At 39.4% G+C, this 21,397-nt stretch overlaps 2 protein-coding genes across 7 annotated transcripts; one reads left to right on the top strand and one right to left on the bottom strand.

The window, feature by feature from the left end:
• Positions 1 to 661: 661 nt before the first annotated feature.
• On the top strand, positions 662 to 7,931 carry drc5 (dynein regulatory complex subunit 5). 3 transcript variants are annotated; one of them, XM_008397493.3, is made up of 5 exons: positions 662 to 776; positions 4,316 to 4,446; positions 4,595 to 5,169; positions 5,897 to 6,346; positions 7,666 to 7,931. In XM_008397493.3, exons 2-5 carry the CDS (start codon positions 4,350 to 4,352, stop codon positions 7,852 to 7,854), a joined length of 1,311 nt encoding a protein of 436 aa, XP_008395715.1. In that variant the 5' UTR covers positions 662 to 776; positions 4,316 to 4,349; the 3' UTR covers positions 7,855 to 7,931. The 3 variants fall into 3 exon arrangements, with proteins under 3 accessions (XP_008395715.1, XP_008395713.1, XP_081458668.1); XM_008397491.3 differs by lacking the exon at positions 662 to 776 and adding an exon at positions 3,671 to 3,774; XM_081602542.1 differs by lacking the exon at positions 662 to 776 and adding an exon at positions 3,785 to 3,828.
• On the bottom strand, positions 717 to 20,285 carry tmem151ba (transmembrane protein 151Ba). Of its 4 annotated transcripts, none has more exons than XR_532430.3 (4): positions 19,711 to 20,285; positions 13,620 to 15,130; positions 3,042 to 3,215; positions 717 to 2,531 (listed from the first exon to the last, which is right to left on the bottom strand). XR_532430.3 is itself a non-coding variant. In XM_008397495.3 (2 exons), exons 1-2 carry the CDS (start codon positions 19,792 to 19,794, stop codon positions 13,688 to 13,690), a joined length of 1,527 nt encoding a protein of 508 aa, XP_008395717.1. In that variant the 5' UTR covers positions 19,795 to 20,285; the 3' UTR covers positions 8,806 to 13,687. The 4 variants fall into 4 exon arrangements, 2 of the variants coding, with proteins under 2 accessions (XP_008395717.1, XP_008395719.1); XR_532429.3 differs by having other exon boundaries at positions 3,070 to 3,215; XM_008397495.3 differs by lacking the exons at positions 717 to 2,531; positions 3,042 to 3,215 and having other exon boundaries at positions 8,806 to 15,130.
• Positions 20,286 to 21,397: the final 1,112 nt, after the last annotated feature.

The following is a 21,397-nucleotide window of genomic DNA, read 5'->3' as shown; positions in this document are numbered from 1 at the left end:
GGGGACTTCAACGCTCACGTGGGCAATGACAGTGAGACCTGGAGGGGCGTGGTTGTTCTGTTGTTGGACTTCTGTGCTCGTCACGGATTGCCCATCACGAACACCATGTTCAGGCATAAGGGCATCCATGTGTGCACTTGGCACCAGGACAAGGCCGCAGTTCGATGATAGATTTTGTCATCATTTCATCGGATCTGCGGCCGTATGTCTTGGACACTCGGGTGAAGAGAGGTGCGGAACTGTCCGCTGACCACTACCTGGTGGTGAGATGGCTCTGGTGGTGGGGGAGGAAGCCGGTCAGACCTGGCAGGCCCAAACGTGTAGTGAGGGTCTGCTGGGAACGTCTGGCGGAGTCCCCTGTGAGACGGAGCTTTAACTCCCATCTCCAGCAGAACTTCGAACACATTCCGGGGGAGGTTGGGGACATTGAGTCTGAGTGGACCATGTTCCGTGCCTCCATTGCCGAGGCGGCTTATCGGAGCTGCGGCCGCAAGGTTGTTGAAAAAGGACCTATAGGGCCTTTTTGGCCTGTGGGACTCCAGAAGCAGCTGATGGGTTCCGTCGATGAGGCAAAAACTCGGGCATGGGAGGAGTTTGGAGAGGCCATGGAGTGTTAAGAGAATAAAATCATTAACTTCTGGATCGTTGTATTCTCTTGTGCTCCCGGAATCAATGATCCCATGCGTGGAAACAAAAGCCACACAGAGATGACAGCGTCACAAGAATCAGCATTTATTCAAGACAGATGCATACTACCACCAGAAAAGCACATCAAGGTAATTTGCAAAAGCAATACAAACCCTTGAGCTATTTTACATTATCTGAAAATTCTCACAACCACGTTCATGTGATTTAGTTCCCTTTTTGTTTTTTGAAGGAATTATTTAAAAAAACGTAATGTAGGATGATTAAGCAAAAACATGGAAGAGGGTTAGATTTTATGTGATAAATAGATTATGCAAAACTACAAAGCAATACTGAAAGAAACATGTTTGAGGCTGGAGAAAAGACTTTCTGAAAAATATGTTGCACTTCAAATTTAACACCATTCATTATTAATCCTCCATAAGTATGTTTGCCTTTCACTAACAGTTAAGGTTTATGGTTGCAAAGTGACAAAATTTGAGAACTTTTAACTGGTTTGAATATTTTTGCAAGGTGTTCCCTTGAAATATTATTTAAAAATATATATAAAGTTGTAATTTAAAATCCAAATAATATCTAAAATAAAACAGAGCAGTCTTGTTGATTGGTAAATTATTCTGCATTTGCATATGATGAATGATAAAAAGACAAACATTTGTTGTTTTGGTCCAGAGTTGCAGTGCATTCTGGGAATCGCTTGCCTTGCAAATCAGCTGTGCTGAAAGGACGTGTTAGCAGAAAAAGAGAGAGCATCAATCACTGGCTGCACCTTAGAGTTCACCTCAGCTTTCTCTGCTTTTGCTCAACCAAAACGCAATTTTCAACCAGTGTAAAAGGAGCTTTTATATATTACTTGGTTATTTCAGACATTTAATACAGGTTCTTGTGTGAAAGAAAACGCTTAATTGGACTCAAACTCAAGGAATAATCCTCATTTGTTTCTGCTAAAACCCTCAGTCATGTTAGAAAGTGTTTCCTGATTATGTTAGTCAAACACAAAGGGAGTTACTAAATGAAGGTGTTAGAAACGCAAACCGACAATATTTAAATTGGTTTGATGTTCTGAAACGCTGAAGTGTGAAAAAGATGAAAACCAAGGCGGGGAGAAAACACTGTTTCACACCACTGTATCTATTAATAGGACTTTTTCTTTCTTTACTTCAATGTAGAGTGTCTTTCCCATTTAACAGTATCACACATAAGTTTATCGGTAGCTTTGAATGTGGGTGTCAATTCTACAAAAAGATTTCTATTTCTAAAGAAGTGCTGTTGGGTTAAGCCCTTCTGTCTCCTGTTTTTCCGAAATTAAACGCCATGTTGCTTAGGAACTAATGCAACACCTCTTGGTGTTATGAGAGCAAATGAATGTGTGGCGGCACAAGTGGTGCAATATTTTTAAAGCACACGGTTGTCACAGGGTGCTGTGGAAAGACAAAGGTGTTTCTCCATGTGTTAAAGTAGTTTTCCAGACATTTGAGGGCAGTTCAGTGGTGCTAAGCAGCTGACTTCTCCTGTTTTTGTCAAATGTTTCCATTAATTGAACAAATTTTAATATAAGAATTTATCAGATAAAGATAAAGTGAATATGGTATGATGTGTTGTGATCAGTTTCTTGGTTTACGTGCAGAGTAGCTTCACCTAGAGTACACATGGACAGCAGTTCACAGAGTAAATTCGCCTCCTGCATTGGCTAATGTCACACCAGTCCATTAAAGCCGAACTACAAGGGCAGCGTGTGTCCGTCAGGCCGAATTACACAAACACAGGACTGATGGACTGCCTGGGGAGATCAGTTGGAGCCTCTCATCTTCCAGTCCAACTGAACTTCAGATACACGGAGGAACTCCTGATGCCTCGAACAGCCATTATTCTCTCCCTGGCACAATCTGTGTGGCACATGTGGGAAACATGGTTATAACAGGTTTATAAAATCAATTCCTTCTCAATTGTCAGTCAAGAAAATAGAAAAATGCACTGACTGTTTATATAGGTCACGAATTAAAATATCTGAAGAGATGGATTTTATCTAGGGATGTCAAAGATGAATAAAAATACAAAGGCATTCTACCTTTTTTGGATTTCAATTTAGAAAAGAAATTGCAGAAATGTATTATCACAGTTTTGTGCTACTGTGAGTTAAGTCTATGACTTAAAATCTTAATAAAAAAAGTAAATTACAAAACATTTGTTGTGCGACAGAATGTGGAAAAAAGGTGCATATGGCACTTTAAAAGAAAAAATCTTATTTTTATATTGTTGTTGTGAAGTACTTTACAGGAAAACACTCAGGGAATATTCAGGTAATGAGGGTTCACATTTTTCATTGGTGTCACAGAAAATAAACAATGCGAATGCGAGTCGTAATTCTTGTAAGGAGATCCTTCCCTTTCCCCCACCTCCTCCTCCTACACAGTGTCTGGGCACCTCATGTTGTTGTTTATTGGACAGATGGATTCACTCCATCCAGCGTTTCCTCATCCAAAAGACCTGCGATCCGTATCCCAGGTCCATCTGGCTGTTTTGTAGAATGTGAATGTGGTTCTCAGCATGACCTTGCTCTTCCACACTGCCTGATAAAATAAATAAACACAGAAACACTTTACTGTCATAAAGGATCTTATATCTATCCGGAATATAATCCAAAATACTGCTGCTTTGTGTAATTTTAGTTGTCGGATTATCCCTATGTTGTTGATTTTCTTTATATGAAGTACAACAGTAACCAGTCAGAAAATATTTTGACAGACGATTTACATAGATTATTCAAGTGGAAGCATTTGAGCGCTTCACTAGATTTGACGGTGATTTTGACGTTCATTTCCTCCTGATTTCGGTGTTGCATTTACATAAAGCTCGGGAATGTAAATTTTCGAGAACTCGCAAATAAGACCTGGTACTTTAAAATTGGGAGTGTACGCGGTTTTCTGAAATAGTTTGAACAGTGCAAAACCCCAAATTGAGTATGAATTTCTCTAACTTAGCTACCTCGAACGTTTGACATGTAGTTAGCGTAATTATGTCAACGGCCGAGATAAACAATAGTGCCTACAATTTCCTGAAACCGTAAACTAAACTGAAAGCGTTTCGTTTCCATAGAAACAGGCTTGTCCCGGAACCAGCACACACCAGGTTTGCTACGAAGGCCTCATATAAATTTATCAGTATAATGTATCTTTATGCATAGTGAGTTGTTGTCTCAGGTTTCAACGGGAAGAATAATAGTGTCAAAGTCTGAAAAGTCAAAAATGTTTATTTTGAGTTTATTTTCCACTTACCGCAGTTTGGCTACAACGTTAGCTGCTTTAATGGAAAATTTAAAGGGATATCTTCAAATTAGCCGTTTTTAACCTACATTTAAAACGTCTAGCAACTCATTTAGATGAGCGCTTTTATGTCATTAGCAAGTGTGTTTTTTCTACTGCGAATAGAGATATATCCAAAATGTGGACACTTTGGTCTTTATTAAGAAATAATTAACAACAGTGTTCTTGTTTTATTCCTTAAGATATCGACGAAAGTGTTTTGTAACTGCAAAGCTTTTCTGCTCAATATGTCAAATTATGGTTTATTTATTTATGTTTATCTTTTACATATATCAGCTTGTTAAAATTTACATGGAATATATGTTAAAAACACCCTCAATGTGTTCCATATCATTGTCATTTTCCAGAAACCATCCAACCCAGTGGAAAGCAAAAATAAAAATGAGAAGTATAATTGCCGAAGATCCAAACTGGTCCCTGGATTTGGTTCCCAGTTTGTCCACCCTATGTCAAAGATGCATTGCAGACACAGTTGAAGGTATTTTTGTTGTACCCTATTAAATCCTTGACAGAGGTTCACTTTTCAGCAGAACAGCAACCTGAGCTCCACTACATTAGAATTGTGTTGCTCTTTTTGTGCCTCTTTTTATGAACTAACCTTAAATTTAAATTTGTGCTTGTGACAGAAAAGTATTTATTTGAAAAACTCCCACCCGAGCTGAAAGATTCGATTCAGTCGAGGCTGTCTCTTTCCCTGCCTCTGCATGTGACTGCCGACCTGGTCCCTGACGGTTTGTTCTGGAAGCGGTCCTGCCAGCAGCGGTGGAAGATCTGCGACATCTCTCAATATGACAACAGCTGGAAACGGATGTTCTTTGAGAGGCACTTGGAGAACTTGATCGAACTTTTCATCCCAGAGGAAACAGAGTTTAAGGTCATTCTCGATGCGCTCGCTCTCTGTAAAAATTATGTCAAGAGGCTGAACATCACACAGCTGCTGCTGCCTTCAAGGAAGTTTGTGAAGGGGAGGGATGATGATCAGCATGAAGTAGCAACGCTTGCCAATGAGGAGGAAGATGATCCCTCCACTTGTCATTTTGACTTTGCGATTGTGTTGGCTGAGTTGATACACCTGGAAGAGCTCCATTTGGTGTATACAATCAAACAATGTGGGATGAACTTTGAATGGACAATGTTCCAAATAACCGACAGGGACTGTAGAGCCCTCACCATAGCTTTTAAGGGCTGCAAAGCTCTGAAGGTAAACATATATGTCTTTCATCAGTTTATACACAAAAGGTTGCAATTTATTTTATTTGCAGTTCTGTAAAAAAGAAAAAAAAAGTATATTTTCATTTACACATTTTTTGTGGTATCCTTGCATGACACACACAATAAATAAATAAATAAAGATTGTTGCATCTGGAGAGGTGTTGTCACAGTTCGGACTTAAACCTGAACATTCATGCTCTCTAAGCTGGCCATTTAAGCTCACTTTAGCAAAGCTGCCTGAGACATCAAGGGTGGTAACACCATGTTTCATATTTAGGGGGTATTTGATTTTTCACTTAAGTCAGGCTTGCTTAAATTACTTTCTTCCCTTAATGAAAACTGTAATTTGTTTTCCTAATTGTGAAAGTAGTTTGATGACCTGAAGCATATAAGTGAGGAAAAAAAGTAGAAAGTGAAGATATCTGTGGCATGTCTACAAGCCCCTTTTTTGGTATTTACACACCTTTTATGGTCAAATTTATCAAAGTTTCTGGAACAGAGGATTTACTTTAGGCTCAGTCTGAAAGCATAAAAATAAGATTTACAAATTTTGTGACATTTCCAGCTATTTTCCAGATTTGTGGCCACTTCTTTTTGCAAGGTTTTCACAGCTGTTGCTCAGTATTAATTTCTTCTTTAATATTACCATTCAATCAGCAGTTATTGCTGACAACTTAAAGCCTCATAAGTATTATGTACATATTATGTGTCTGCAGGTCCTGAGGATCCGTCAAAGTCAAATTGACGATAAAAAGTGTCGCCCGCTGTTGAGATGCCTTATGGACCATCCTACCCTGATAGAGCTCGACTTTGCCCACAACATCCTCAGAGACGGTGGTGCCAGGTCGGTTGCTGAGCTGCTGTCCAAGGGCCGACTGAAAAAGCTCAATATTTGCAACAATGAAATCGACGTCCATGGAGCCAAAATCTTAGCTCAGGCTCTATCAAATAATTCCACTCTACGGTACCTGAACATGCGTCTGAACCAGGTGAGGGACGAAGGCGGGCAGGCCATTGTCGAGGCCTTGGAGAACAACACGACTCTGACATACCTGCACCTGGGAGGCAATGATTTGACCTCCCTAACTGCTGTTGTGCTGTCAAGAGTGCTGCTAAAGAATGATACACTGAAGACCCTCAATCTGTCCTGCAACAGCCTTGGAGAGGTAAGTTAGAACAAGTCGTTATTATTTATCTCTTTAAAGCTACTTTATTTTGCTCCTTGGGGAATTGAAGCAAACGTGTAACTCTTAAAAGGGTTAAAATAATTTTTAAACATGTTCTATTTGACCATAATATTCATGTCACAAGCCTTTGCTAAAGGTTTTACTACTACATCAGGACAAGTTTAGCAGAAAGGTGTGTGAAATACACCAAAGTACTTCCTGGATCACCAACAGCAGAAATGTCATGCATGTTAATTTTTCTCTGATGTACTTCTTCAATTAACATCTGATAAATAAACAATAAATTGATGTATTTTATAGGACTCTGATCCTACATGTTACATGTGAAAATTTAGCCAGAAATGTTCTCATAGAGTTGTTAAGTTCTCGAAGCTTTTTCTTTACACATTTTAAAATTCCTAATACTGAGGTTTACCAGCTATGTTTATGGTGTTCAAGCTCTAACTACAGAAACATGGATGGATGCAATTTCAAATATTTTTACATACTTTTCTTTTTCCATGCCTATAAGTAACAAAGTGAGGAAAAGTTTTGAGTGTTTTGCAAATTTATTAAAAATAGAAATCCAGAAAATAGAAAGCAATGGCGATTTTGACGATTTTTTCCCCCAAATTGTCATAATGAGGTATTTGTGCATAGATTTTTGAGGAAAGAGATGAATTCAATACAATTTGGATTAAGGCCGTAACATAACAAAATGTGGAAAAATTGAAGTGCTGTGAATACGTTCCAGATGCACCGTATCTTTAAATACCGTTATCGTTACAAAACCTGGTTTATGCAGCTAAAGTGTGGAAAAATAGCTTCCTTTGTTTTCACTTGATGACTGGTGCAGTCTGCACAGGCATGTCTGCCGCAAGAAACCAGAATGGCTGTGAAGTACAGGGGTTTTCAATTATTCATAGACACGTGTGGAAAACATGTAGTAATGGAGAGCAGAGTTAAGTATTTCCCCATGAGACACATTTCTGACTTTTTATCTCTCTCGCGCTCTCTCCTCTCAAAGATTTCATGGCATACCTTATCTCTGTCTGGGATACATTGCAGAGGATCAAAAGTAACCCACACAGCAGAAACGTAATACCATCAGTATCTGTGACCTTGGTTCAATCTTTGTAAAAATAGAAATAGCTGTTTCTGTGTAAGAAAACAACTATTTGTCACTGGTGACAGCAGCAATGTGCAGGTATACAAGGTTGTCAAATGTGTCTTTAAAGCTGTTACATTGTGGGATGTTATCACAAGCATTGTGTTTCTTTGCTACATCGTGTGTGTGTCTGTGTCTTGTGTTTGCGCAGGTCGGAGGTAAAGCTTTGGCAGAGGCGATGGTTCAAAACAGCACTCTAACAGAATGTGATATCCGCCAGACAGACATTGATGAGATGAATGCTGCCTCCATTAACAAGGTGATTTGGGACAATCAGTGTGCAGACGCCGAAAAGCAAGCTCTGCTGAGGAGAAGAAGCACCCTTTTTGCTTCAATATAAACCTGCATTTATCAGATACCGAGTCTTACTCCATATCTGTATCTAAAAGCTCATTAAAATGTGTTTTTCAAACTCTACTTTATACACTTTTATCTTTAAATCTAAAGATTTACCTACTTTCTGAATTTTAGGTTTGTTTGTTAGATGTTTTTAAAATGTAGCATATTTGTGATTAAAAAATATTTTTAGCATATAAACAAACCATTCTGCAGGATTTCTAAAGTTGCAAGTATGTATTCACAGTAGCATTGAAATTAGTGGCGATTTAAGGCAAACTAACTTGAAAAAGTGAGCCACAGCTTTGCAAAAGAGGCTACATCACCACAGCACCATGAACATGCATCTTGCTGTGCAGGAACAAGTAACACACTCTGAAAATGTTTGACACTTTGTTATAAAAAATAAAAGGTTATAGTACTTTAGAAAAAAAGGCTCTATTAACTCACCATTACATTTTGTCTCTCACAAATTTCAATGTATTGCAACTGGAACTAAACAAAAAGCTCATGATTTTTAAGTGGAAGAAAAATAATACATAATTTTCAACATATTTTACAAATAAAAAGCCTAACAAATGTGGCATATATTGTCTTTTTTTTAAGCCCCTCTATAAAGTTATGCAGTTTAATCTCGGTTTGGATGCAATACTTTAGTGACAAACACACCAGAAAGGTCAGGTATGAATCCTGCTTGACATGTCTCTAGCAGGATTTATTTTTTGAACAATTTATCCTAAAATGAATTGTTCAAAACTGCACAGCTACAAAAATATGGGCCATCTACAAAAAAACGGAGTCCTAAAAACTAACTCTGCAGAGCATCCCTGCAGTGAAACACGGTGTTGGCAGAATCATGATGTGGGAATTCTGGTCAGACTTGATGGGAAGGATAATAACAAAAGTATTATGAAATAACATCGAGTCACCCTCTCCTCGTTAAAAATAAAATAGATTTAGTGAGCATTTTCATTTATTGACATTTTTATCCAGTTTTGAACAGATATTTGGTATTTAGTCCTCATGTAACAGCAAGGCAGCTTTGTGGTGATACTGAAATACACAAAAATGTTTTCACTCGACATTTTCAACAGGTAGTAAAGCAAGTAGTGCGATTCATGACAATAAATAAACATAAATTATTTTAACCTTGCAAAAAAAAAAAAAATCAAAGGTAAAAAATATAAATAACCTCAGTGACTCTTAGACAAAAAAGACTGTGCTGTATGTGTTCAAGTGTGAATGCACCATCTTCTGCCGCCATTTCAAACATGGCAGCTTACGTAGCTAAGAGAATGCATTCAAGTGATTCATAAGTGTGGCTAAAAGCAACAAAAACTACTCAGAAGATTAATTAAAGTTCACATGAAGTTGGTATCAGCTGTGTTGCATTAAGGATAGAATAGCTTGTCACCATTAAACACCTGGATGTCAAAGTTTTTCCTGCTGCTATGGCCTCAGTGTTTCTGTGTGAGAGAAACATTCAGCTACAAGAACAGTCATTATTTTCAACTCTATCTTATTTACAGTACAAAGCCTCTCTGCCCTACATACACAAATTTATACAGATATAAAAAAGATGAGCCCCAAAGCATTCTGGACAGAAACAGTACAATCTATTGCTACAAACTAATATGTTTGCCAGACACAATAAAGGGTTTAGTGCTTTGCATGACAAAATCTTTTATTCTAACAGAGAAAAGCTATTGGAATTTCAGGCTGGCTTATACACCAAGCAATTTTTTTCTGTCACATTTAATGTAAACATTGCACCCGTAAACAAATCTCCTCAAATAATTTTTATTTTTTTACAAATGACCATAATCAGACATTGCGACCATGATGGTTTGCTGACTGATAATAATTTAGAGAATGGGCTTGGATGATTTATGTAGTGGTCATCAAATTTTATTGGTTTTAGCCCAATTCATGCTGAGACGTGACCCAACCCTTCACCACTCAGACGTTTCTGTTGAAAATTAAAATAAGATTAATGTACGTCAGATATTTTTTAGTTTGCATTAGCTTAAGGTGGTAACTTGCAACAATTACAAAAATGGCATGCTGTGACCCTTTAATTGTGGGATATTTGGGTTTTAAATTCCCAATGATTGCTCCTATAAAAAATATACCCTAAATACACTTAAGTGCTAGCAACTAGCTGTTATTTAAGCCAATAAACATGTATTTCTTCCCCCTTTTAAATGTCCTAGAGCTAAATAAGAAAGTTCACAAATAGAGTCTGTACAGTCTCTCTGTACCTGAGTGAAGTTGGCCCCCCCACCTTCTTCAAATCAGACAAAATTGGTGTCAAACGTTTGTGCTACGTTTGTGCAGCAAAAATTTTTCGTTTGTGCCGCTATCATTTTAAAGATATAAAGAAATGTTTCTAGAGGTCATCCAAGGTCATCCAAGATCATCCATCTTCAAATCAGACAAAATGGGTGTCAATCAACTCGGCTATGTTTGTGCAGCAAAAATTTTCATTTGTGCTGCTTTGGCTTTGATATTAATGAAAGTGTAAAGGTCAAAAGGTCAACCAACCCACCCCCCCCCCCACTTTTATGAAATCCAACTTTCTTTATATCTTTAAAATGATAGCGGCACCAACAAAAACTTTTTGCTGCACAAACCAGCACAAACCAGCACAAACGTTTGACACCAATTTTATTTGATTTCATAAAAGTGTGGGGGGGCGGGGGGGGTTGACCTTTTGACCTTTACACTTTCATTAATATCTACAAAGCCAAAGCAGCACAAACGACAATTTTTGCTGCACAAACCAGCACAAACGTAGCCGAGTTGATTGACACCCATTTTGTCTGATTTGAAGAAGGTGGGCGGGGGGGCTGGTTGACCTTGGATGACCACAAGAAACATTTCTTTATATCTTTAAAATGATAGTGGAACAAACGAAAATTTTTGCTGCACAAACGTAGCACAAACGTTTGACACCAATTTTGTCTGATTTGAAGAAGGTGGGGGGGCAAACTTCACTCAGGTTCTCTCTGTTAGCCGCAATGTTGTTATGTGTATGGCAGCCATATTGGCTATTGAAATTGGACACTGCCTTTGACTTATGGAGTTTCAATTTAGACTTCAGGGGATGTTTGATTTGATTCTTCCAACTTGGAACTAGAAAAACGCAACTTCCGCATACCAGCGACTCACTCGCATCACAATGACAAGAGAAAGAAATGACAGCAGGAATGTTGTTGCAAGTAAACTCTTTGTCTCACACTATCCTGAGGTTGGCGGGACTTGCATAGGTGCTATTAATACATTTGAGGTTTGACAGAATCTTTAATCCACCCTCAGTTCTTATTTTTAATGTATTTTAGGTATTGCTATTAAGCTAGTTCCAAACATAACACCCTGTGTGGAATACAGTCAGTGACAGATTGAGCGCAGACAAATACCATTCATGGATTAGTACGAGATGAGAAGGACAGTGTCACTGACAGCAAACTGGTTTAAATGAATAAGAAACCCCTTTGTATCCAAAGTTGTTGACAAACTATAAATATCCTTTTGATATTTTACTATTTTTGTGCATTACAACTCACAGCTACTGAAGAAGGATAAAAAAGGCAAACTACAAAACCCTCCACACTCAATGTCGATGAAAACCTTTAGCAATTGCTATCTTATTCATTATATGTTACATTTAGGAAGGAAATCTTCACATTAGAGGCCTGTGCTCTTAGTTTGCACTTATCTACATCTATGCTATATCCTATATGTTGTGGTTGTCCTTTAGGGATAAAAGGAAGTACTTCTAAGTCTTGTTTTCGGGTAATCCCGTCATCTTATTGAATGTGTCGCTAACAGTGTCAAGTCCAAGCCTGTTTTTACAGTTACATGACAAGCTTTCTGGATGCCTCTCTGATATGCATCAGCAGCAGCGCAGAGCTGGCAAAGCAATATCTGCGTTACATTATCTTGAAAGCCATTTTTGATTTATTTATCGTCTTATGATAAACACCAGAAAGAGCGTTTGACCCGACTTGTAGGATGATGCCATTTTGAACAGCGATGACATCAAAAGACCGACGTCTCCGTGACATACCACATGCGGTTGTTCTGTAGTTTTATTGGGAAGAGGCTGAGATGAGATGGTTCAGATTGTGAAAGCGGATGTTTCTCGGAAATGGTTGATGTTAGGCACTTAAACGAAGAGGTAGCCTGAGTAGGACTGTTAAATGTGAAATAAAGAAAGACACAGTTTGAAATGATGATTCTGTTTGGAGTTCTCATGTCCTTCATCCACTAAATTATTCATCCTCCTCCTGTTCTATATTTGGCATGGAAGGGAGTATAATGTCATTGCAAACATGCTGATTTCCGTTCACTAGATGCTTTATCTCTTCCAGACACTTTAATGTTTTTTTTATATCTATGCTGACCTTGAATGAATATGTCCATGATTTGAGTTTCCTACATACTTTTATTTTGATTTTCTATGTAGGCTTGACCGATGAGTTCATCAGAGGTACTTTTATAAGAAAACTGCTGAGTCTCGTTCATGTCTGTATTTTCCCTCGTGAGTCACATGACTCACGCAATGTGTATGTCTCTATTAATATCTCAATGTGTTTGTTGTTTCACTTGCGCATCAGTAACGTATTGCAAATTTTTCACTTCTAATCAAACTCCTAATTTGTCAGAATTGAAGAAAGGTTACCAAGACAGTCATTCACCAATGTGACATTTCAAAGTAGGGTGTGACTTCTCCTAGTATTTCCAAGTTGGTAGTCCCTCGATAGACAGCTGAGGACAGCTTGGTTTGAAATGGTTATCTGTGCCAAACGTATCAGAATCATTATTTGTTTTTATCTGTACCAGTAAAGGTCTGAACAAATCTTGTTACAACCTGTAAGTGGATGTTATGGTAAAGATATACAGACTGCTGAGGAGGTATTCTTATCACTTGAACGCTTCACATTTTTTTTACATTGCAAACTGCAAACTTCAGTGTTTTTATTTGGATTTTTTTTGCTATAGACCAACACAAATTGGTGCATAATTTTGAAGTGGAAGGAAAATGATACGTTATTTTAACATTTTTCTACAAATAAAGTATGAAAAGTGTGGTGTGCCAGGATCCAGTCCTCCTCAGTGAATGCTGTAATTACAGCTAAGTCATTTGGGCATATCTCTCTGCCAGCTTTGCAAACTTAGCGACTGACATTTTTGCTCATTCACAGTCAGACTGAATGGTTAGCGTTGGCAAACATAAATCTTCTAGTCTTGCCAAAGTGTCTCAATGGGACTTAGGCCACAAATATGCTATGATGTAATCAATTTCCATGCAGTTTTGGCTGTACATTTACTACTCTTATAAAGAATTGAAGAGTGCTTTATGTGATGTTCAAAGTTTGGACCTAATCCTACATTAAAATTCTCCACAACGTTTTTTTTTCTGACTTGTTTATCTGCAGGTGTTTAAATCCAGTCTGGTGCCTTTTTGCATATAATTTGCATGTTCTTGAGTTCTCTTCAGGTACTCCTGCTTCCTCCCTCTGTATGAAAACATGCAAGTTAGGTTAAATCATCAAAGTGTGCGCATGAATCTGTCATGATGACTTGAGACGGACTGGATTGTCCTCGCTCCACTCTGCCTGTAAAAAATGGTGGATGGGGGATTTTCCTTCCACTTCCCAGTCATGGACTAACTCGTGTTGTGCTGAAGTTTTTGGTTGTAATGTGTCCAAAATGTGAAAAAGTGTAAGTACCTAAATACTCACAAAGCATGGTAAATGTACACACCGTTTCAAGCCAGGGCTAAAGATGTTTCTCAGCCTCAGTTTGTGTCATCACATTGGGCTAGCTGTGGGTCAAAGGGACGTCTCCACACAGGAGCCATTCCTGTGCAAAGAGCGGTGGTCGTGATTGAGGCATCCTTCGTTGCGATGCACAATGAGCACAGGAAAGCACAGAGCGTCCTGATAGGCCGGAGGGTTCTCCTCATTAGTCTGCTGACCTGACAGACAGCAAGTGCTCTCGGTGGGACAGGACTGCTCATTCAGGCTCCCGCTGCTCCTCCACAGGCAGCTCCGCCTGGACCCATAGAGCCGGCCCAGAGAGAAGCGGCTGGCGCTGAAGGGGATGCGGGGGCTCGCTGTGTTGCAAATGCTCAGGGCGCTGCGGGAGAAGATGGAGGAGCTGCTGATGGCGCGGTGGCAGCGTTCACAATTCTGCCTGTAGCTGCCGTACCGCCCACTTGTGGAGTAGCTGTTGCAGCTCCCAGAAAGTTGGGCTAGATCCATCAGGACTGCCTCCGAGTAGCTGGGCACCAGCTGCTGGTTGGAGCGGATGTGCCACTCTAGCTCCGTGCTGTCGATGGTGTTGACCCGTGGGATGTGTCGGCAATACGGACGCTCCTCGGATGGTGTTGCTGGCACATAGTCAAAGCCGAACAGCTTCTCCACGTGGTAGTGCACGCAGGCTGTGCGGTACTCCATCAGCACCCGCAATGGCCAAGAGAGAGTGAACGCAGCTGCCACCCAGAAAGCAGAGTTGGAAGCATACCAGGGAGGATGGTTCAGGTCAGAAAAGGCAATCATGTGCTCCTTAAAGTCCACATTCTTTAAGTGCATCCCCTCGCGGGCCTCCATGTAATCATCCAGGCCCTCGTTTTCTGTAAAGAAGCGAGCCCGCTGCGTCAGGTAGGTGTTTTCTGACTCCACATTTGCAAAGCTAAAGCACTTTGTGAACCTCAGCCTGCTAATGGGGAATCCCTCCAAACCTAGCAGCTGCTTTGAGATATCCTTAACGCCACAGTTCCCATAGTCAAACTCTGTCTCAGCCACATGCGTGTTCACTCTCTCATGGTAAACCTGCGTGGTGGTGTATGCATCTCCATTGCGGTAACGCGTCACCTGCCGCGTCCTCCTGACATAGTGGTAGCTGATGGCCTTCCACCAGATGCAGGGCGTGGCCTGCTGCATTCGTTGTATGCGCTCGGCCACGCTGTCCACGTCCACCTTGTACAGCAGGTCATTCCGGGCGTAGCAATGCCAGCACTCTACAAGGTAGACCACGTAGAGCATGACCAGGAAAGCCAGGGGGATGTAGATGTAACCGTTGGAGCAGGGGCTGTCGTGATACATCATGGACTTCCCCTTGTAGGCGCTGTCGAAGGAGAGACGCGTGACCTTGGTCACCTGGCACCAGGCTATCACTCCTACGCAGCCATACATCAACAGGGACAGCAGTAGGCATTTCCAGTGAGACTCCTGGCACAAAGACTTGGTCAGAGACTGTTTCTGAGGATGCTGCTGCAAGAAAAGAAGAGCAAACAGAAGTCAGCAGTAATAGTAAAGGTGACCTGTTATGCTTCCTTAAAGAGGTTAGGGTAAGTCTGTGCTCTATACAAAACATGTTCATAAAATTTTTTTGCACTCCATTTTGAGCCCCCTTCAAAATGAGCTGCTTTAGAGCCTGTTGTCACTTTAAATCCAAATAAGCGGCTGGCCACGCCCTGCAGCTCAATTTGAAAGTGGCTGCAAACAGATGTGCAATTATACACATCAGTTTGAAAAGCAGAAGTAGGGCAGCAACAAGTGGTTTCTAGATGGTAAGTGAACAAATCATTTGTTTTTCTTTTATAGCAGCCATTGTACAGCGCATACAGCTGTAAAATCAGCTGGCCAAACTCTTGGACCTCCACTTGGGTTGCTAGGTGACCGGCTGGGCTTTGCTGGGGTTGCTAGGTAACGCACTGGGTTACTCTGAGGTTGTTAGGTGTTGGGTGCCTGCTGATTTGTAAAGGTAAATTCTGGAAGTTTTTGAAATGGCTCATTTCCCAGACACCAAAAAACATCAACTTATTGCTAAATACAAAAATTGCAATAAGCTGTGTGTTTTTTTAAGCACTTGGTCAGTTCATAAAAACAGTAGAAACATCAAGATTGTACAAAACTTGATTTAAAAAAAATACAGCAAATATAATAAGACTTGACATGAACTAACATGTAAGTACAAAAGTTAAAAGTAGTGGCTCATGCAACTAAAATATTTATACAAATTCTCTGCTTCATAAGTGCTTTTGCATAGTTTATGCATGAGTTGTATCAACCTGCCTGATGTTTTGAACTGTGCAAGTCAAGAAACAATTACCTGATTCACACACTGGCAATGGAAACACTTCTGCCAAGTCTAAAATCTTATTATCAGCAGCCGTCACTTCTATTGGTTTACATACATTTGGTAAAAGAGTAGGGGACCTTGGCGTCCAAGTTGGTCCTTCACTGCTCAGCATTTGTATTCATTTGTTCTGGTCCAATCAACTGAGATACTGTCTCACATTTTGCTAAAAAGAAAACATGGCAGTGCAGCAACATGTTGCAGGGATGTCATGCATTAGTAAAGCTTTAATTTGGAAGCTATTAGCAGACATATGTGAAGTAAACTGTGTTTTTCTATGTTTTTGCATAATAACAAAGTAGCAATACATAAATTATAAAAGAAAAAATCTAATTGTAATAAGTTATTTTGTGAGTTGCAGCAGAAATAACAGCTTCCTTTTCTTTTTTTAATAAGAGAAATTAGATCATGTTTAATTTAAATATCTTTGTAAACACTATCATACAGTGAAACCACTTTTATCAAAGGTTATAATACAGTAATCATCTCTTAACAGTCCATGCCTACACAAAAGTAAGATTTATATCAAAACAACTACTGCAGATTTTTATGTAGGTCTTGGTGAAAATTACCATAAAAACAGCAAAACCAGAACATTGTTGTTTTGTTTTTGTTATTTTAGCATGAACTGTGTCTCATATAAGCCTCGTTTGATCTGAAATGGGATGACTGGTTGAAATCTGGCCATTTTAGATGATATGAGCCGTGTTCAGAAACACTTAAATAATATCTAGATTAATATTTTTGTTATGGCAGTCATTTTTTTTAAGTGAAAAGAATATAAATATTTATTATATGTTGTATGCCAAATCCACCTTGAGTGTTTGCTGCTGAATAGCTCTATCATAGTGTTGGGATTTAGGTATGAGGACTGAAATAACTAAGAAAGAAAGCTGAATGTGTTCCTCTTCATCCAATTCCGACATAAGTTTTAGATTATTATCCAGCTAAAACGCCTAAAGGAAATCAGTTTTAAATTTTCTTTTAGATGCTCAGATTTTCATTTAAAATGTCTTTGTTTTCAATAGTCCATTATATTGTGGATTTTACAAGATTGCAAGAAAAGTAGCGCTGCAGGTTATCCACTGTAACTAACAGGATATCTTCATCTGTTATTTCACCTCAGACAAGAAAAAGCTATTCCGATATAACTATTATAAATGTTAAAAAGGCTTAAGCTACATGTATTTTACATGAATTGTTCAAGGCAAGTGTGATTTTGTAAAATAACTTTCAAGAAGGAAGCCTGGGTTTTTATTTATTCTTTACTTTGAGATTAAGTTACTGCAGTAAAGTGACTTACAATGCAGAGAAGTAGTTAGTTAACCAGCAGTGTCAGGATTAGGGCTCAACTATAAAGCCAAACATTTATTTGACTCCTGCAGCATCATTTATCACCCTAGAGAAAAGCGGGTCCCAATGGCAGCATTAACAGCTAATCTAAAGAGCTACTGAGATTCAAAAGCCTCAGGAAGGACAGACGCTAGCAAAATAATTTACATTGGACTTGTTAAATCAGATTGTGACTAATACTTTTGCACTCTCCATGTTTTATGCATTAGTTTCATAATGAATCCGACATATTGGTTCTGTGCTCTCTGAGTGACAGACAAGCATAAATAATAGATGTTTTTTTTTCCCTCCACAGTTATCCTCCCCACCCTGGTCACATGATCCCCAAGTGTCTTGCCAACTTATAAGGCAACATCCCGCAGGGTGAAGGGGATAAACAGTGAAACTCCCTACTGAGATAAACCAGTTGCAGGAAGAGTATTTACTCAACAGAACCCTGCTCTTACTCCACTGACAATAATCAATACAACATGACATACTTTTAGGCTCATGTTACATTTTACAAGCTCTGTTCAAACACCACAGGCAATGATGTTTATGTGTACTTTATTCGGGAGTGTAAGAAATTTGGAAATAAATGCACCTGTGTGCAGTAAAAGATTGTTTTCTGGGTGAAACTGATCAGGCCTAATGTAAAAGGAACATTACACAGAAATTTTAGTTGCAACAAATGAGATGCCAATTAAATATCCACAGCCTGAAAACATGAAAGAGCTGGTCATTAGAGCCGATAGCGGCGAAGGAAAGGAAGTGACTCAGCACTATAAACGCTGCAGGGCAGACATTTCTGTTACAATAACAAAGAAAAATCCCTGCATTTAGTAAATAACACCAAACTGCTACACAAGAATGCCTCAAAGAATTGAATGGGTTGAACTCATTACAGATTTCAGAAGCATTTGCCCTCATGATCAACATTTACGTCACACTGGTTTTCTGTCCATGCATTTCATTCAAGTGTCTGGAGGACTGAATCTCAGAATACTATCAACAATGCGATTATTTCTGAAATCCAGTTGAAAAACAGATTCACTGTGAGGTTTGTCTCAGGTTGGTTGGCTGGTTAATCACTCACAGTGATAAAAGCATTATTTATTGTGGGCAGGTGTCAAAACCTGCTGGAAAAACAAACCACCTTTCAGCGGAGGGACATGTGAACTGTTCTAAAATGTCCAGGTAGACTTCTGCGCTGACTCTGGATTTGATAAAACGCAGAGGGACCAACAGCAGCAGATGACATGGATTCTTCAACAATCAATGAAAGGAAACTTCACACTTGATTCTAAGCACCTTGGGTTACGTTTCTCTCCACTCTGCCTCCAAACTCTGGGATTCTTGATTTCCAATTAAAATGCTAAAATTGACTTTTATATGTCGTATCTGGTTCAGAAGTAGATTAACACAATAAATCCAACACTGGTATTCCATGTGCTGGATACTTCAGTGTGTATTAGCTGTTGCAACTTCTTTTTGGTAACCACACTTTTTCCTTCCACTAAACTTTCTATTAATGTGCAACATCCTGTGAGTAACCAGCTTCTCTAAATATTATAATAATATTTGTAATGATACATGAATCCCCATTTTTTTAAAGGAAAATATATTTCATGACATTACTTCAATTGGCATTTTTGGTCATTGATAAGCCCTTGCATTCATTCTACAACCAAATATAAAGAAAACATACATAGATGGAAAACTTACATTTTTAAATTTCTTGTGTATCTCACCAGCTTGCAGTATACTCTACAAAAGCCTCCACAGTTTGAGATGATACCTTATGTGCTCAGTTCAAATCAGTCCAGCAGTCTTCTTGAGTGAAAAAAAACCCCTTCATTGTGCCTTTAAATAAATGTCTCACACACTCAGGGATACTTTTTCTTGACATAATAAGAACAGCTAGGTTACATAAAAAGCCTCTTGTGTAATGGATGTGTAACTTATCCAGCAGTCTGCAAGAAAGATGTGATATTATACCTTATAAAAAAGTGCACCCAATTCATCAATAACAAGTTTAATTACATGCAAACATGTGCGTAATTGAGTGTTTTTATAGTGAGAAAATCCAATGCTTCCCTGCCATCTTGTGTGGCCCTTTCTTTGTTTTCCTTCTTTTTACACCTTTGATTGCCTGTTGGGATCCACTTCAGGATCCCCAATGAGGCTCATTTTTGAAAGATGCACAGCAATGTCCTTTGTACAGTCACTGACTCCAATTAAACCCTAATCAGGTTGTTTTCATTAGCCTGTAGAGACCTATCATGGTAGCCTATTGACGAAATCAGTCAAACCGATTAAAGGCTTCATTTATTCCTCCCATTGATCTGGAGTGACCTAAACACTGCGAACAGCTTCTTACCTCCTCCCTCGGACTGGCCGCTGCCTCCTCTTGGACCGTGGCTGTGCTGCTCTCACTGGCCTCTGGAGCCGATGCTGGGGACATGATGACAGCGACACAAAAGCCGGAGCATGGATCTCCCGGTGGGATGGGTCTTTTCCAACGCAGGGCGAAACATAAATACCCGGAGAACCCCCCCCTCCGCACGTCATCTAACCCGTCCCAGTCCGTCCGGAACCAGAGGACAAGGGCTGGGGAGATGCAGCATCCCCTGCCTCTGTTTGTCCTTCTTTCTTTCCCTCTTTCAGGTGGGACGCGTTCCGCTTTATTGAAAAGGAATCCAATCAAAAGGCTGAGCAGCCCGCTGCGGGAAAAGCAGTGCAAGAAAAGGGCGAACGCGGCATGCAGTCAGCTTCTCTCCGTTGCTGACGGTGAAGCCACAGTGAAAGTGCGATGCAGGACAAAGAGGCGAGACGGTGGGACACGTGTGAGCAGCCAGCCCGACACCACAACGTAAATAATACACGTAGGAGGGCGTAGAGGCGCTGCTGCACAGGGAACCACCCTCTGCACACCACCGAAGACACGCACTGGCTGAGAGGTAGAGATAACAACCTTATAGGCTTAAAGATTACACCCAGTAGAGTAATTTTTTTGTTTATTTTTTTTGCACTGAAAAAATGTGCACTGACAAAAACACACAAAGCTGGGTTATGACATGTTGACTTCTCCAGCAGGCTCATTAGTTACATCTTTTTTTTTTAAAGTGCATTGAAAGAGAAATAAATCACATATTTTCTTTTGCATTTTTGACTTGATGACGTCACAAGAGGAAGAGAAATACAGCAACTCTTGACATATTTCTACAAAGATTCTGAATTAATCCGGTGTCAAATGAGTTGCAAGAGGTTAAACAGTACCTGACATGTAAAGTTTTACACGTAATGCATTCAAAACCATAAAAAAAAAAACATTCTTATCCAACATCTACAATCTAAATTGTAGTCACAAAAGTGGCTTACTGGCAACAACAATCCACTAGCTTTTAGTAAATAAAATAAAAGTTAAAGCTAAAATGTATCTACAACAGGAGTAGAATAATGTAAAATCTCCAGGATGGTGTTAAAAATGCAGAGTAAACTTCCATAAATGACAATTGACGCAACCTCTCATTGCTGGAAAATGCTGAAAAACTGAGAATGAAACTTAACATTACATGTGGTTGATTGCGGCTCAGTGGGTAGAGTAGTTGTTTTGTAATCCAAAAGCTGTGGGTTTGATTATACTTACCTCCTGCCGCATGTTGATGTTCCACCGGGCAAAAACACAAGCTTTGCTGTATGAGTCTCTCTGTTTCTACTAGGAGGAGGCTGAGAAATCTCATAGAAAACAAGCACAAATAACGTAAACAGGGAGTGAAAATCCCAAGAATAAATTAGAAGCGGCAACCTATTTCATTATTGGCTGGTGTGTTCTGATGTTGTAATGCAAATTAAAATACAGCCGATTTTAATTTTTGCTAAAAACATACAGTAACACGGTATACACAGATTTGTTGATAATCCAGCAGTTTCACTGTGAGAATGCTGCTTACATCCAAATTAAAGAATGGTTGCATTTATTGCAACAGTATGGGGGGGGGGGAAACAAACAACCTTTTTCTCTATTTTTTATAAACATAGTATTTTATATTCCTGAAATGACAACA

The sequence above is a fragment of the Poecilia reticulata genome, chromosome 21 (assembly GCF_904066995.2).
Source record: "Poecilia reticulata chromosome 21, P_reticulata-male-v2, whole genome shotgun sequence".
In the NCBI taxonomy this organism is placed as follows: Eukaryota; Metazoa; Chordata; class Actinopteri; order Cyprinodontiformes; family Poeciliidae; genus Poecilia; species Poecilia reticulata.
Note: the sequence above shows the minus strand (reverse complement) of the source record. Positions and strands in the feature narration are given on the sequence as shown.